The 15,214-nt window shown below is 45.6% G+C and overlaps 1 protein-coding gene across 2 annotated transcripts in view; it reads right to left on the minus strand.

Annotated features, from left to right (window-relative positions):
* Positions 1-15,214, minus strand: part of LOC140198894 (uncharacterized) — a 77,478-nt gene that overhangs the window by 16,553 nt on the left and 45,711 nt on the right. For both annotated transcript variants that reach the window (XR_011886282.1, XM_072260104.1), the window contains exon 5: positions 5,609-5,705. Coding sequence is in view for 1 of the 2 variants with exons in the window: in XM_072260104.1 (XP_072116205.1) it covers positions 5,609-5,705 (97 nt within the window). In the remaining variant the exon portion in view is untranslated. The remainder of the gene's footprint in view (positions 1-5,608; positions 5,706-15,214) is intronic.

Consider the following 15,214-nt stretch of genomic DNA (forward strand, 5'->3'; position numbering starts at 1 on the left):
TTGTAGCAGCCATCGTCGGAGTGGACTGAGTCAGAGTGGTTCGGCTTTGGCTCAACAGGCTTCGGCAAGAACAGGCAGAGGCCAGGGTAGGTTCCGGTAAGTTTTTTGTTCAGATTGTTTAGAGTAGAGAGGATGCCAGGCAGGATGTTGGAATGCTCCTCTTGCAGGATGTGGGAAGTCAGGGAGCCCTCCGGTGTCCCTGACGACGACACCTGCAAGAAGTGCATCCAGCTGCAGCTCCTAACAAACCGCGTTAGGGAACTGGAGCAGGAGCTGGATGACCTGCAGATCATTCGGGAGAATGAGGAGATTATAGATCGTAGCTACAGGGATGTAGTTACGCCAAAGGAGCAGAGGACAGGAAATTGGGTCACTGTCAGGCGAGGGAAGAGGAAAGGGCCCACAGAGCAGGGTTCTCCTGTGGCCATTCCCCTCAACAACAAGTATACCGCATTGGATACTGTTGGGGGGATGACTTACCTGGGACTAGCTGCAGTACCCGGATCTCTGGCACTGAGTCTGGCTCTGCAGTACAGAAGGGAGGGGGGAGAAAGAGGAGAGTGGTAGTGATAGGGGACTCGATAGGTAGAGGTGCAGATAGGAGGTTCTGTGGTCGTGACAGAGAACCCAGGATGGTTTGTTGCCTCCTGGGTGCCAGGGTCAAGGATGTCTCTGATCGATTGCATGACAATCTGAAGTGGGAGGGTGACCAGCCAGATGTCGTGGTGCACATCGGTACCAATGACATAGCAAGGAAGAGTGAGGAGGTCCTGGAGAGTGAGTATAGAGAGCTTGGTAGGAAGTTGAAAAGCAGGACCTCAAGGGTGGTAATCTCAGGATTGCTACCTGTGCTAAGTGCCAGTGAGGGTAAGAATAGGATGTCCTGGAGGATGAACAAGTGGCTGAGGAACTGGTGTAGGGGGCAGGGTTTCAGATTTCAGGATCATTGGGACCTCTTCTGGGGCAGGTGGGACCTGTACAAGAGAGACAGGTTACACTTGAACTACAGGTGGACCAATATCCTTCCAGGGAGGTTTGTTAGTGCTATTGGGGAGGCTTTAAACTAGATTTGCAGGGGGATGGGAACCAGAGTGCCAGAGCTGACAGTGTGGCTGGGGTGAAAATAAATGATGTTAAAACTTCAAGCAAATCCGCTAATAGAAAGGTTGTGAGTGATGGTAAAAATCTTCTGCGGTGTATATATTTCAATGCTAGGAGTATTGCGGGAAAGGCAGATGAGTTGAGGGCGTGGATTGACACATGGAATTATGATGTTATAGCAATTAGTGAAACTTGGCTACAGGAGGGGCAGGACTGGCAGCTTAATATTCCAGGGTTCCGATGCTTCAGATGTGATCGAGGCAGAGGAATGAAAGGTGGGGGAGTAGCATTGCTTGTTAGGGAAAATATTACAGCAGTGCTCAGGCAGGACAGATTACAGGGCTTGTCTACTGAGTCCTTATGCGTGGAGCTGAGAAACAGGAAAGGTATGGCCACATTAGTGGGATTGTATTACAGACCACCCAATAGTCAACGAGAATTGGAGGAGCAAATCTGCAGAGAGATAGCAGGCAACTGCAGGAAGCATAAACTTGTGGTGGTACGGGATTTTAATTTTCCATATATTGATTGGGACTCCCATACTGTTAGGGGTCTAGATGGTTTAGAGTTTGTAAAATTTGTTCAGGAAAGTTTTCTAAATCAATATATAGAGGGACCAACTAGAGTGGATGCAATATTGGATCTCCTGTGAGGAGACGAGTTAGGACAAGTGACGGAAGTCTGTGTAGGGGAGCACTTTGGTTGCAGTGATCATAACACCATTAGTTTCAATTTGATCATGGACAAGGATAGATCTGGTCCTAGGGTTGAGGTTCTGAACTGGAAGAAGGCCAAATTTGAAGAAATGAGAAAGGATCTAAAAAGCGTGGATTGGGACAGGTTGTTCTCTGGCAAAGATGTGATCGGTAGATGGGAAGCCTTCAAAGGAGAAATTTTGAGAATGCAGAGCTTGTATGTTCCTGTCAGGATTAAAGGCAAAGTGAATAGGAATAAGGAACCTTGGTTCTCAAGGGATATTGCAACTCTGATAAAGAAGAAGAGGGAGTTGTATGACATGTATAGGAAACAGGGAGTAAATAAGGTGCTTGAGGAGTATAAGAAGTGCAAGAAAATACTTAAGAAAGAAATCAGGAGGGCTAAAAGAAGACATGAGGTTGCCTTGGCAGTCAAAGTGAAGGATAATCCAAAGAGCTTTTACAGGTATATTAAGAGCAAAAGGATTGTAAGGGATAAAATTGGTCCTCTTGAAGATCAGAGTGGTCAGCTATGTGTGGAACCAAAGGAAATGGGGGAGATCTTAAAAAGGTTTTTTGCGTCTGTGTTTACTAAGGAAACTGGCATGAAGGCTATGGAATTAAGGGAAATAAGTAGTGAGATCATGGAAACTGTACAGATTGGAAAAGAGGAGGTCCTTGCTGTCTTGAGGAAAATTAAAGTGGATAAATACCCGCGACCTGACAGGGTGTTCCCTCGGACCTTGAAGGAGACTAGTGTTGAAATTGCAGGGGCCTTGGCAGAAATATTTAAAATGCCGCTGTCTACAGGCGATGTGCCGGAGAATTGGAGAGTGGCTCATGTTGTTCCGTTGTTTAAAAAAGGATCGAAAAGTAATCCGGGAAATTATAGGTCAGTAAGTTTAACGTCGGTAGTAGGTAAGTTATTGGAGGGAGTACTAAGAAACAGAATCTACAAGCATTTGGATAGACAGGGACTTATTAGGGAGAGTCAACATGGCTTTGTGCGTAGTAGGTCATGTTTGACCAATCTATTGGAGTTTTTCGAGGAGGTTACCAGGAAAGTGGATGAAGAGAAGGCAGTGGATATTGTCTACATGGACGTCAGTAAGTCCTTTGACAAGGTCCCGCATGGGAGGTTAGTTAGGAAAATTCAGTCGCTAGGTATACATGGAGAGGTGGTAAATTGGATTTGACATTGGCTCAATGGAAGAAGCCAAAGAGTGGTAGTAGAGAATTGCTTCTCCGAGTGGAGGCCTGTGACTAGTGGTGTGCCACAGGGATCAGTGCTGGGTCGATTGTTATTTGTCATCTATATCAATGATCTGGATGATAATGTGGTAAATTGGATCAGCAAATTTGCTGATGATACAAAGATTGGAAGTGTAGAAGACAGTCAGGAAGGTTTTCAGAGACTGCAGAGGGACTTGGACCAGCTGGAAAAATGGGCTGAAAAATGGCAGATGGAGTTTAATACAGACAAGTGTGAGCTATTGCACATTGGAAGGACAAACCAAGGTAGAACATACAGGGTTAATGGTAAGGCACTGAGGAGTGCAGTGGAACAGAGGGATCTGGGAATACAGATACAAAATTCCCTAAAAGTAGCATCACAGGTAAATAGGGTCGTAAAGAGAGCTTTTGGTACATTGGCCTTTATTAATCAAAGTATGAGTATAAGAGCTGGAATGTTATGATGAGGTTGTATAAGGCATTGGTGAGGCTGAATCTGGAGTATTGTGTTCAGTTTTGGTCACCAAATTACAGAAAGGATATAAATAAGGTTGAAAGAGTGCAGAGAAGGTTTACAAGGACGTTGCCGGGACTTGAGAAACTCAGTTACAGAGAAAGGTTGAATAGGTTAGGACTTTATTCCCTGGAGCGTAGAAGAATGAGGGGAGATTTGATAGAGGTATACAAAATTATGATGGGTATAGATAGAGTGAATGCAAGCAGGCTTTTTCCACTGAGGCAAGGGGAGAAAAAAACCAGAGGACATGGGTTAAGGGTGAGGGGGGAAAAGTTTAAAGGAAACATTAGCAGGGGCTTCTTCACACAGAGAGTGGTGGGAGTATGGAATGAGCTGCCAGACGAGGTGGTAAATGCAGGTTCTTTTTTAACATTTAAGAATAAATTGGACAGATACATGGATGGGAGGTGTATGGAGGGATATGGTCCGTGTGCAGGTCAGTGGGACTAGGCAGAAAATGGTTCGGCACAGCCAAGAAGGGCCAAAAGGCCTGTTTCTGTGCTGTAGTTTCTATGGTTTCTAAGATTGAGAAAACCACATTATAACAACACAGCAGCATAATTTTAAATGAGAGCATTGTGCACAGTACTCAATGTAAAAATTATTTTTCATCAGCTGAAGGTCCAAAAAATGATTAGCAAGTAAGTCCAGAGGACAGAAAATATTCAAGGCATCCTCAATATAATGGTCAGATGATAGACATTTACAGCAAACATTTGTGGGGAATTACATTTCGGCCAGGTCTTGGTACACCAATCAAACATTTTCTTACCAAGATCTCAGTATCTCGAACTACCTTTCTCAAATGTTATTTGAAGGAGAACAGTCCGACACCAAAAGACTTTAGAGAGCATGTTGTTTGATTCCGTACTGTTATAATCTATTTGTGATCCTTGTACTAGAAAAAATGGCATATAAGAGAAAAAGCCCTCAAGTTTATGATCCTTAAAAGTCCAAGACTTCAAAATTAAGGAAATCTGGAAAAAATATTTTACAAAATAACATCCATATTTTCTATTTTTAGAAGACTATGTTTTTACTTTTTTAGGTGTGACGTGACAGCACTAACAGAGGCCGCCAGACGTCAGTTGTGGCTCAGCGCTCATACTGGGTACACGTGCATTTGCTGTTCGCTGATATTCTGTGTTCACTGTTGACTTTGTGTTTAGTTTCACTATGAAAATGTCAAAAAGAGCTGCAGATACCCCTATGGGTAACAATGAGAAAAAGAGAAGGAAGCAGCTATCATTATAAATAACGCAGAAAGTGGAGTTATTGCAGAAGCTTGATCGTGGTGTGTCTGTGTGGCATCTTACTGCAGAAAATAGTGTCGGAACCACCAGTACATGATTTAAATAAACAGAAAGACGAGTTACTGAAGTTGTATAGTGACAGTGACATTCTACATTTATTCCAGTAAATCGTTTACCATGTGTTTGATTTGGTTCGTTTGAAGCTGTATATTTTTATGTTTTATTGAATGTTTTTGTTGGAAATAAATTTCTTTCATGTCATTATTCCCTCAACAATACATTATAATAACTTTTTAGATAGCATTTACATAGTATTAGGTATTATAAGTGAGCTAGAGATGATTTAAAGTATACGGGAGGATGTGCGTAGGTTTGGTGCACTGCTGGGTCCTAAAGTCTACTGCAATGACACCCGTAAAATAAGGAACAGGAGCACATGTGTTTTTTGGTATCGGGGGTAGGGGGTGGGGTCTGAAATCCTAAAAATTCATAATTCCGAAATGCAACTAGAACCAAGGATTCCGGATAAGGGATTGTGGAACTGTAGTTATTAGAATGCCAATAAATTTAACAGATAAATATGTTCTTTTAACTGTTCAAATTTGGCAAGATAAAAAATCTAATTAATTTATTTAAATACATTTAAAACTTCATCGAGTGTAAACGTGCCACTTTACACACAAGGTTGTTTTCAGATGCCAAAAATAGTCTAAAGAGAAAACAAATCCAATGATGCAAGAGAGAGAGTTACACGGTTATAAACATTTATAATCTATTTGTTAAATAGAAATCCGCTTGATTGTACTTACCTACTGTAGTCAACCCACTGACTATAGTGTCCTTCAGTCCAAGCAAATTATCACAGCTTAATGATTTTAGGATTTCAGAACATCCTCTTCTTTGGGCCTGTGTAAAAGAAGACATGATTTTTCTCTCTCCTAAATGAAATCACAAAGGTCACCAAAAATTTAGAGTCAACTCTGTTGGAAGATGCGCAGTAAGGTGCCACAGTGACCTCTGATTGGCTTCGAAAGCGTCAACGCGTCAGCGTATTCGGGAAATTATATCGAAGTGAAACAAATACGTAATCAAAAGGAACAAGGGAAATTGAAACTGATATAAATCAGCTGATATAGACAGAGAACACCTTGAGATGTAAAGCTACAGAATTTATAACTGCTTCCTCGTCGACAGGCTTCAAACAGGCAAAAGGTTATTGTAGAAATTGAGGCTTCTGGAATAAGTCATTGATAGTTATAGCACAGAAACAAGCTCTTCAGTCCGCTGAATCTGTAACAAATTTCAACCACCCATGTCCTCTGATCCTACAAGTATCACTTTTGTATTCTCCCCGTATTGCCATTTATCCCCATCTGTTTACAGCAATCACATAAACACAGGGGCAATTTTCAGAGAGAAATTAATTTGTCAGCACACACCTTTCCTACTCTCACTGATTTACTATGCGTCTATTAAAATTACAGGCAAAGTGGTGATTCTGGCCTTTGGTTTTATAACTCTGGAACATAAACAGTAACAGATCATCAGTGCAAAACAATCAAAATATAATTTCTCGCCCCATTCTAGTAAAATTGCAGTCATATGCGTTCTCTTTTTGGATCTGACAGAGAATAGGGAATGTAAATAAATAACTATGATCAGAACAAATTAAAACTAGAAAGCAAAGGAAGGTTTAATTTCATAATCTCCTACCCAAGGACCCCGACGCCTCCTGATCCCTCTCCTGTCTCAGCTGAGACCCCAGATGAATACTCCCGCTCAGCTACCACCTCTCCTCATCAGCCCCTCGTCTCACACGCTTCTGCTAACGCTCATCCTCCCCACTCCACCGAATCCCCCTCTTTCCAGCACTTCACCTCCCCTGAATCCCCCAATTTGCTGCCCCCTTCTGACCCAATGCCTGACCCTGTTGTATGTCCCATTGTTGTGGGTGGGTGTTATCCCACCCACCCACCCACCACCATACCCCGTCCCACCTGCCTCTCCCTCTGTGAAGCACAATATCCTGTCATCAGTGCGATCTCATCTTCGTTTTCCCCGTGTTTTCATCTATTTCCCAGCACTCAAATACACGCAATGGTCCGGGGACAAGCGTTACACCTGTCCCTATACCTTCTCCCTCCCTATCATCCAGGGCTCTAAACAGCCAGTTCAGGTGAGGCTGTCTTTCACGGGTGAATCCTGTGGATCGGCATATGGGAGGGAGATTAAAAATGCTGATTATTGACTACATGAGGAGGAAATTGGAGATCCATGAGCCAGTCCTCGTCACAGGATCAGAGGTGGAGAGGGTCAGCAACTTTAAAATTCTCGGCATTATCATTTCAGAGGCTTTCCATTACGAACAAGGCAAGGCAGCGCCTCTACTTCCTTCAACACCAATGTCCTTGAACGGAAATCGTACAAAAAGTAATGGGTATAGCCCTGTCCATCACGGGTTCTCAATATTTATCGTTCACTTATTTATTGATATATTTTTTATCTGCAACTGTTTTTGCACATTTGCTGCTTGTTCAATGAGTGCAGCTTTTCCCTGATTCTGTTGTGCTCATTTTTTATTTATTACGAATACAAGAAAATGAATTTCAGGGTAATATATGGTGACATATACAGACATCCCACCCTGTAAAATCTCATTTCAGGGAGGTAGCATCATCAATTTGCGGGAGACCCCCGGAACTTCTGGGAGAGGTGGGATGTCTGCAATAGAGTAGCTCCTTAGCAGCTAGCCAGCTAGTTTAAATAACATTAGCTATGCTAATGAACGAATGACACCTGTTAAACTCACATCAACATGTCTTTTACAGTCTTAACCCACCATGGGCAATAGAAAAGTCACTGTTGCAAACAGTGCAGCGAGCAACACTGTCATTATTTTGACCCCTATTAGGCAGGGGTACACTTCAGTGTAGTCTGGGATGACGTATGTTTTATATTTTCTTTTTTTGGTACACTCTGCTATGTCTCTCTCTCTCTCTCTCTCTCTCTCTCACACACTCTCTCTCTTGTGATCTCTCTCTCTCGCGCTCTCTCGCTCTCTCTCTCGTGGTCACTTTCTTGCTTGCTTTCTCCCTCTCCCTCTCTCTCTCTTGCGCTCTCTCTCTCACGCTCTCACTTGCTTTCTCTCTCTCTCGCTCGCACGCTCTCACTTGCTTGCTCTCGCTCTCTCTCACGCTCGCTCATGGTCGTTCTCGCGCTCTCTCTTGCTTTCTCTCGCTCACTTGCTCTCAAAAAATTGATTTCCGTGATATTGTATATAATTTGCGGGCATCAGGGAGCCACTATTTATATGCGGGAGACTCCCGGAACTTCCAGGAGAGGTGGGATGTCTGCATATATGAACTTTGATAATAAATTTATATTAAACATGAACTTTGGTGTTACGTATTGCATCTGGGGCTCCCGTTGCTGTTTCTTCTACATCAGTGAGGATGGATGCAGATTGAGGGACTGCTTCACCAGCACTCTTGCCCCACCTGCATGACACCCAGGATCTCTTGGTGGTCAGCCATTTTAGTTCCATTTCCACACGACATTTCTGAGCACAGCCTCCTCTACTGCCAGGTGAAAGCAAATTAGAGAAACAGCACTTCACATGCTGCTGGGAGAGCCTCCAATCTGGCAGCATGAATCACAAGTTCTCAAGCTTCCACTAATCACTCCCTTCAATCTCTCTTCTCCTTATATTTTTTTCCTTTCCCTCTTTTATTGACCTAATTGGCCTCTATAACTCCATACCTTGCCCCTCCTCCACACTCTTCATCTGTTCATGATCCATACGCTGCTCTCAAAGGTCCTGATGAACGGTCTAGGCCCAAAACATCAACTGTTCATTCCTTTCCATCTATGATTCCTGGCTTGCTGAGTTCCATGTATCATGGATTAAATACAAGTATTATGTATTAAAGGTGCATTCTGCAGTTTGATGTTTAATATTCTGTATGTTAAAAGCTTGCTTTTGTTGCATGACTTGTTCTTTTTTTTAATCGTACATTGGGTGTTTGATGTCTTCTTTAAATAGGTTGCATGATTGGTATCTTTGTGGCTGCCTGTGGAAGGACAAACCTCAGAGTTGAACACAGTATACGTACGGTGGCATGCAAAAGTTTGGGCACCACTGGTCAAAATTTCTGTTACTGTGAATAGCTAAGCGAGAAAAAGATGACCTGATTTCCGAAAGGCATAAAGTTAAAGATGACACATTTCTTTAATATTTTAAGCAAGATAACTTTTTTATTTCCATCTTTTACAGTTGCAAAATAACAAAAAAGGAAAAGGGCCTAAAGCAAAAGTTTGGGCACCCTGCATGGTCAGTACTTAGTAACACCCCCTTTGGCAAGTATCATAGCTTGTAAACGCTTTCTGTAGCCAGCTAAGAGACTTTCAATTCTTGTTTGGGGGATTTTCACCCACTCTTCCTTGCAAAAGGCTTCTAGTTCTGTGAGATTCTTGGGCCGCCTTGCATGCACTGCTCTCTTGACGTCTCCACAGATTTTCGATGATGTTTAGGTCGGGGGACTGTGAGGACCATGGCAAAACCTTCAGCTTTCACCTCTTGAGGTAGTGCATTGTTGATTTTGAGGTGTGTTTAGGATCATTATCCTGTTGTAAAGCCATCCTCTTTTCATCTTCAGCTTTTTTACAGACGGTGTGATGTTTGCTTCCAGAATTTGCTGGTATTTAATTGAATTAATTCTTCCCTCTACCAGTGAAATGTTCCCCGTGCCACTGGCTGCAACACAAGCCCAAAGCATGATCGATACACCCCCATGCTTAACAGTTGGAGAGGTGTTCATTTCATGAACTTCTGCACCCTTTTTTCTCCAAACATACCTTTACCCATTGCGGCCAAAAAGTTCCATTTTAACTTCATCAGTCCACAGGACTTGTTTCCAAAATGCATCAGGCTTGTTTAGATGTTCCCTTGCAAGCTACTGATGCTGAATTTTGTGGTGAGGATGCAGGAAAGGTTTTCTTCTGATGACTCTTACATGAAAGTCATATTTGTGCAGGTGTCGCTGCACAGTAGAACAGTGCACCACCACTCCAGAGTCTGCTAAGTTTTTCTGAAGGTCTTCTGCAGTCAAACGGGGGGTTTGATTTGCCTTTCTAGCAATCCTACAAGCAGTTCTCTTGGAAGTTTTCTTGGTCTTCCAGACCTCAACTTGACCTCCACCATTACTTTTAACTGCCATTTCTTAATTACATTATGAACTGAGGAAACGGTTACCTGAAATCGCTTTGCTATCTTCTTATAGCCTTCTCCTGCTTTGTGGGCATCACTTATTTTAATTTTCAGAGTGCTAGGCAGCTGCTTAGAGGAGCTCATGGCTGCTGATTGTTGGGACAAGGTTTGAGGAGTCAGGGTATTTATAAAGCTTTGACATTTGCATCACCTGGCCTTTCCTAATGATGACTGTGAACAAGCCATAGCCCTAACAAGCTAATTAAGGTCTGAGACCTTGGTAAAAGTTATCTGAGAGCTCAAATCTCTTGGGGTGCCCAAACATTTGCATGGTGCTCCTTTCTTTTTTTTCACTCTAAAATTGTACAGAGGGCATTTAGAGATGGAAACAGGGAGGAGCTGAGGGCAATACAGAGGGACCTGAAAGCCAGGATCAGGGAGGCTAAAGCCAGGTACAAGAGGAAGCTTGAGTAGAAACTCCAGCAGAACAACATGAGAGAGGTCTGGAGGGGGATGAGGACCATCACTGGGTTCCAGTAAAGTAGCAACATAGGAGCTGAAGGCAGTCTGGACAGGGCCAACGAACTGAACCTGTTCTTTAACAGATTTGACATTGTGACCCCTGCCCATCCCCAACATGAGTCATCTGCTGTCGGCCCCCAACAAACTCATATTCCACTCTCCCCTACTACCCCTCCTCACAGTCCCCCACCCTGCTCTCTTGACTATACCCCTTCCCCACACGAAACCACCACGGTGGGCTTAACAGCTGAACAGGTGAGAAGACAGCTGAAACATCTCAACCCAAGTAAGGCTGCAGGACTGGATGGTGTCTGTACCAGGGTGCTCAAAGCTTGTGCCCTTCAGCTATGTGGAGTACTTCGTCATGTCTTCAACCTGAGCCTGAGGCTCCGGAGGGTTCCTGTGCTGTGGAAGACGTCCTGCCTCGTCCCTGTGCCAAAGACGCCACGCCCCAGCAGCTTCAATGACTACAGACCGGTGGCATTCACCTCCCACATCATGAAGACCCTGGAGAGACTTGTTCTGGAGCTGCTCCAGCATATGGTTAGGCCACACTTAGATCCCCTCCAGTTCGCCTACCAGCCCTGACTAGGAGTTGAGGATGCCATCGTCCACCTGCTGAACCATGTCTACGCCCACCTGGACAAGCCAGCGAGCACTGTGAGGGTCATGTTTTTTGACTTCTCCGGTGCGTTCAACACCATCCGCCCTACTCTGCTGGGGGAGAAGCTGACAGCGATGCAGGTGGATGCTTTCCTGGTGTCATGGATTCTTGATTACCTGAATGGCAGACCACAGTACGTGTGCTTGCAACACTGTGTGTCCGACAGAGTGATCAGCAGCACTGGGGCTCCACAGGGGACTGTCTTGTCTCCCTTTCTCATCACCATTTACACCTCGGACTTCAACTACTGCACAGAGTCTTGTCATCTTCAGAAGTTTTCGGATGACTCTGCCATAGTTGGATGCATCAGCAAGGGAGATGAATCTGAGTACAGGGCTACGGTAGGAAACTTTGTCACATGGTGTGAGCAGAATTATCTGCAGCTTAATGTGAAAAAGACTAAGGAGCTGGTGGTAGACCTGAGGAGAGCTAAGGTACCGGTGACCCCTGTTTCCATCCAGGGGGTCAGTGTGGACATGGTGGAGGATTAAAAATACCTGGGGATACAATTTGACAATAAACTGGACTGGTCAAAGAGCACTGAGGCTGTCTACGAGAAGGGTCAGAGCCATCTCTATTTCCTGAGGAGACTGAGGTCCTTTAACATCTGTCGGATGATGCTGAGGATGTTCTACGAGTCTGTGGTGGCCAGAGCGATCATGTTTGCTGCTGTGTGCTGGGGCAGCAGGCTGAGGGTAGCAGACACCAACAGAATCTACAAACTCATTCGTAAGGCCAGTGATGTTGTGGGGATGGAACTGGACACTCTGACGGTGGTGTCTGAAAAGAGGATGCTGTCCAAGTTGCATGCCATCTTGGACAATGTCTCCCATCCACTACATAATCTACTGGTTGGGCACAGGAGTACATTCAGCCAGAGACTCATTCCACTGAGATGCAGCACAGAGCATTATAGGAAGTCATTCCTGCCTGTGGCCATCAAACTTTACAACTCCTCCCTTGGAGGGTCAGACACCCTAAGCCAAAAGGCTGGTCCTGGACTTATTTCCTGGCATGATCTATATATTACTATTTAATTATTTATGATTTTATTATTACTATTTAATTATTTATGGTGTAACTGTAACGAAAACCAATTTCCCCTGGGATCAATAAAGTATGACTATGACTATGACTAAAACAAAAATAATACACTAATTTTGCTTAAAATGTTGAAAAGAATGTTTCATCTTTAACTTTAGGACTTTTGGAGATCTGTTCATCTTCTACTCACTTAACTGTTCACAGTAACAGAAATTTTGACCGGGGTGCCCAAACTTTTGCATGGCACTGTACTTTGGTAATAAATGTATATTGAAACTTTGAAGCTTGATTTTTATTTCACCACATTTGTATTACTACGTTTGGTGGTTTCTACTAGTTGAATTCAATATTGGAATTTACGGAATGGCAGAAAAATGCCTTTCAACCCATCCAAGTCAAGTCCCGGCCCTGGCGGCATCCAAGTTCTCAATCAAGTCCTGTTCCTGGCAGCATCCAAGTTCCGAGTAAAGTCCTGGACCTGGCGGTCTCTGATTCCGGTCCTACTCCCCTGTCTGAATCCCTTCTCTGCCCCTCTCGCCTCTAGTCCTCGTCTGCAGCCCTCGCCTGCATTTCGGTCTAGTTCTGTCGCCGGAGCTAGATAGGTACTGTCTGGTGTTCTTTCGTGTTTGTCTTGTCTTGTCCTCGCCTCCTTGAGTTAAGTCTGGCCGTCTTGCCGTTGCCCCGCGAGGGGGTTATGTCTTGACTTGACTTGTCCTCGCCTCCGTGGGGTAAGTCGGGCCGTCTTGCCGTTGCCCCGCAGGGGATCATGAGTCCCGGCCCTATGTCCTGTACCCAAGGAGGGGTCCCGGCTCTCTGTTCCGTGTTTGAGTCCTGGCCCTATGTCCTGTACCCAAGGAGGGGTCCCAGCTCTCTGTTCTGTGTTTGAGTCCCGGCCCTACGTCCTGTACCCAAGGAGGGGTCCCAACCCTGTGTTCTGTGTATGTGTCCATGGTTCCATGCACCTGCTCTCCCGAGACCGAAGCTCTGTTTTTCCATGTTCCTCCTCTCCCTAGCCCATGTCATGTCCATAGCTGGTTCTGGGGTCCGAGCCTGAGGCAAGACCCAGCTACTGGGTCTCTGCCCAGTCCCTGGCTCGGAATCCATACCATAGCCTCTTCAAGTCGCCTCTAGTTCTGGGATCCGATTCAGAGCCCTAGCTCAGACCCTTGTCCCAGCCTAGTCGTAGCCCTGAGTCCTTGTCCAGTTTGCTACTCCTGCATCTGCCTTGCTCTCCTGGTATCGAACAATAAACTAAATTTGATTAACCTCTATGTCTTGTATTTGGGTCCACCCTTGCTCCCAATGCCCCACAACTGTGACAGAATGCTCTCGCCAAACATGGACCCAGCAGACACAAACACTGTTTTTCCAAACTCTTGTCAGCCTGAAAGTCAAGGTGTTGTTTTTCTGTTTTGCCCGCCGGCCAAACCACCCCCACCCACCCGGGTCATCGATAATACAGGCAAATCTGTTGGTCACCTGGAGGCTCCCATTTGGGGGGGGGGGGGGAGTACTGTCATGGTCCGGATCGGGGTCCCTTTAAATTTACCTTGTTTATGTTACGATCCGGACCGTTGACTCCCTGTTTCCCTTTGGTTCCCTGTTTTCCCCTACCCCTCGGCCTTGGTGATTAGAGGCAATTTACTCTCGGCTGAAATGGTAGTTTATAGTCTCCGGCTTTCAGCGGTTCGGCACGAGAGCATCTGCGAAGTCACCAAAGGTACGGTGTGCCAATGTCATCTGGCCGGAGCAAGCCTAGTCTCTGCCCGAAGCAAGTGCCGGTAATTCGCCTTTCCTCATCGGAGCAACCCTGTCAAGATACCTCGCCAAAGCAAGCCTGCAAAGTTTCCTCACCAAGGTGGGTACCACAGTTAACCCGCTGGAGGGGATCAAGAACCACTGTCTAGTGTTTCCGGGCCGAGTTGAGAGCTCACCACTACCAGGAGGCTCCAAGTCAAGTCCTGGCCCTGGCGGCATCCAAGGACCGAATCAAGTCCCGTCCCTGGCGGCATCCAAGTTCCGAGTCAAGTCCCGGCCCTGGCGGCATCCAAGTTCCGAGTCAAGTCCTGGCCCTGGCGGTCTGTGATTCCTGTCCTACCCCCCTGTCTGAATCCCTCCTCTGCCCCTCTCGCCTCTAGCCCTCGTCTGCACTTCGGTCTAGTTCTATCGCCAGAGCTAGATAGGTACTGTCTGGAGTTCTTTCGTGTTTGTCTTGTCTTGTTCTCGCCTCCGCGGGGTAAGTCTGGCCGCCTTGCTGTTGCCCCGTGGGGAGTCATGTCTTGTCTTGTCCTCGCCTCCGTGGGGTAGGTCAGGCCGTCTTGCCATTGCCCCGCGGGGGGTCATTTTTGGTCTTATCTTGTCCATGCCTCTGTGGGATAAGTCAGGCCATCTTGCCGTTGCCCCGCAGAGGGTCATGAGTCCCGGCCCTATGTCCTGTACCCAAGGAGGGGTCCTGACTCTGTGTTCTGTGTATGTGTCCATGGTTCCATGTACCTGCTTTCCCGAGACCGAGGCTCTGTTTTTCCATGTTCCTCCTCTCCCTAACCCATGTCATGTCCATGCCTGGTTCTGGGGTCTGAGCCCGAGGCAAACTCAGGTACTGGGTCCTTGCCCAGTCCCTGGCTCAGAGTCCATACCGTAGCCTCTTCATGTTGCCTCTACTTCTGGGATCCGATTCCGAGTCCTAGCCCAGACCCTTGTCCCAGCCTAGTCATAGCCCTGAGTCCTTGTCTAGTTCGCTATTCCTACTCCTGCCTTGCTCTCTTGGTATCGAACAATAAACTAAATTTGATTAACCTCTCAAGATGTGTCTTGCATTTAGGTCCACCCTTGCTCCCAATGCCCCACCACTGTGACATCAGACTTGTTTAGATGTACCTTTGCAAACAACTGACACTGAATTTTGTCCTGAGGACGCAGGAAAGGTTTTCTTCTGATGACTCTTCCATGATGGTCATATTTGTGCAGGTGTTGCTGCAC

Source organism: Mobula birostris, chromosome 6 (assembly GCF_030028105.1).
Source record: "Mobula birostris isolate sMobBir1 chromosome 6, sMobBir1.hap1, whole genome shotgun sequence".
Lineage (NCBI taxonomy): Eukaryota > Metazoa > Chordata > Chondrichthyes > Myliobatiformes > Myliobatidae > Mobula > Mobula birostris.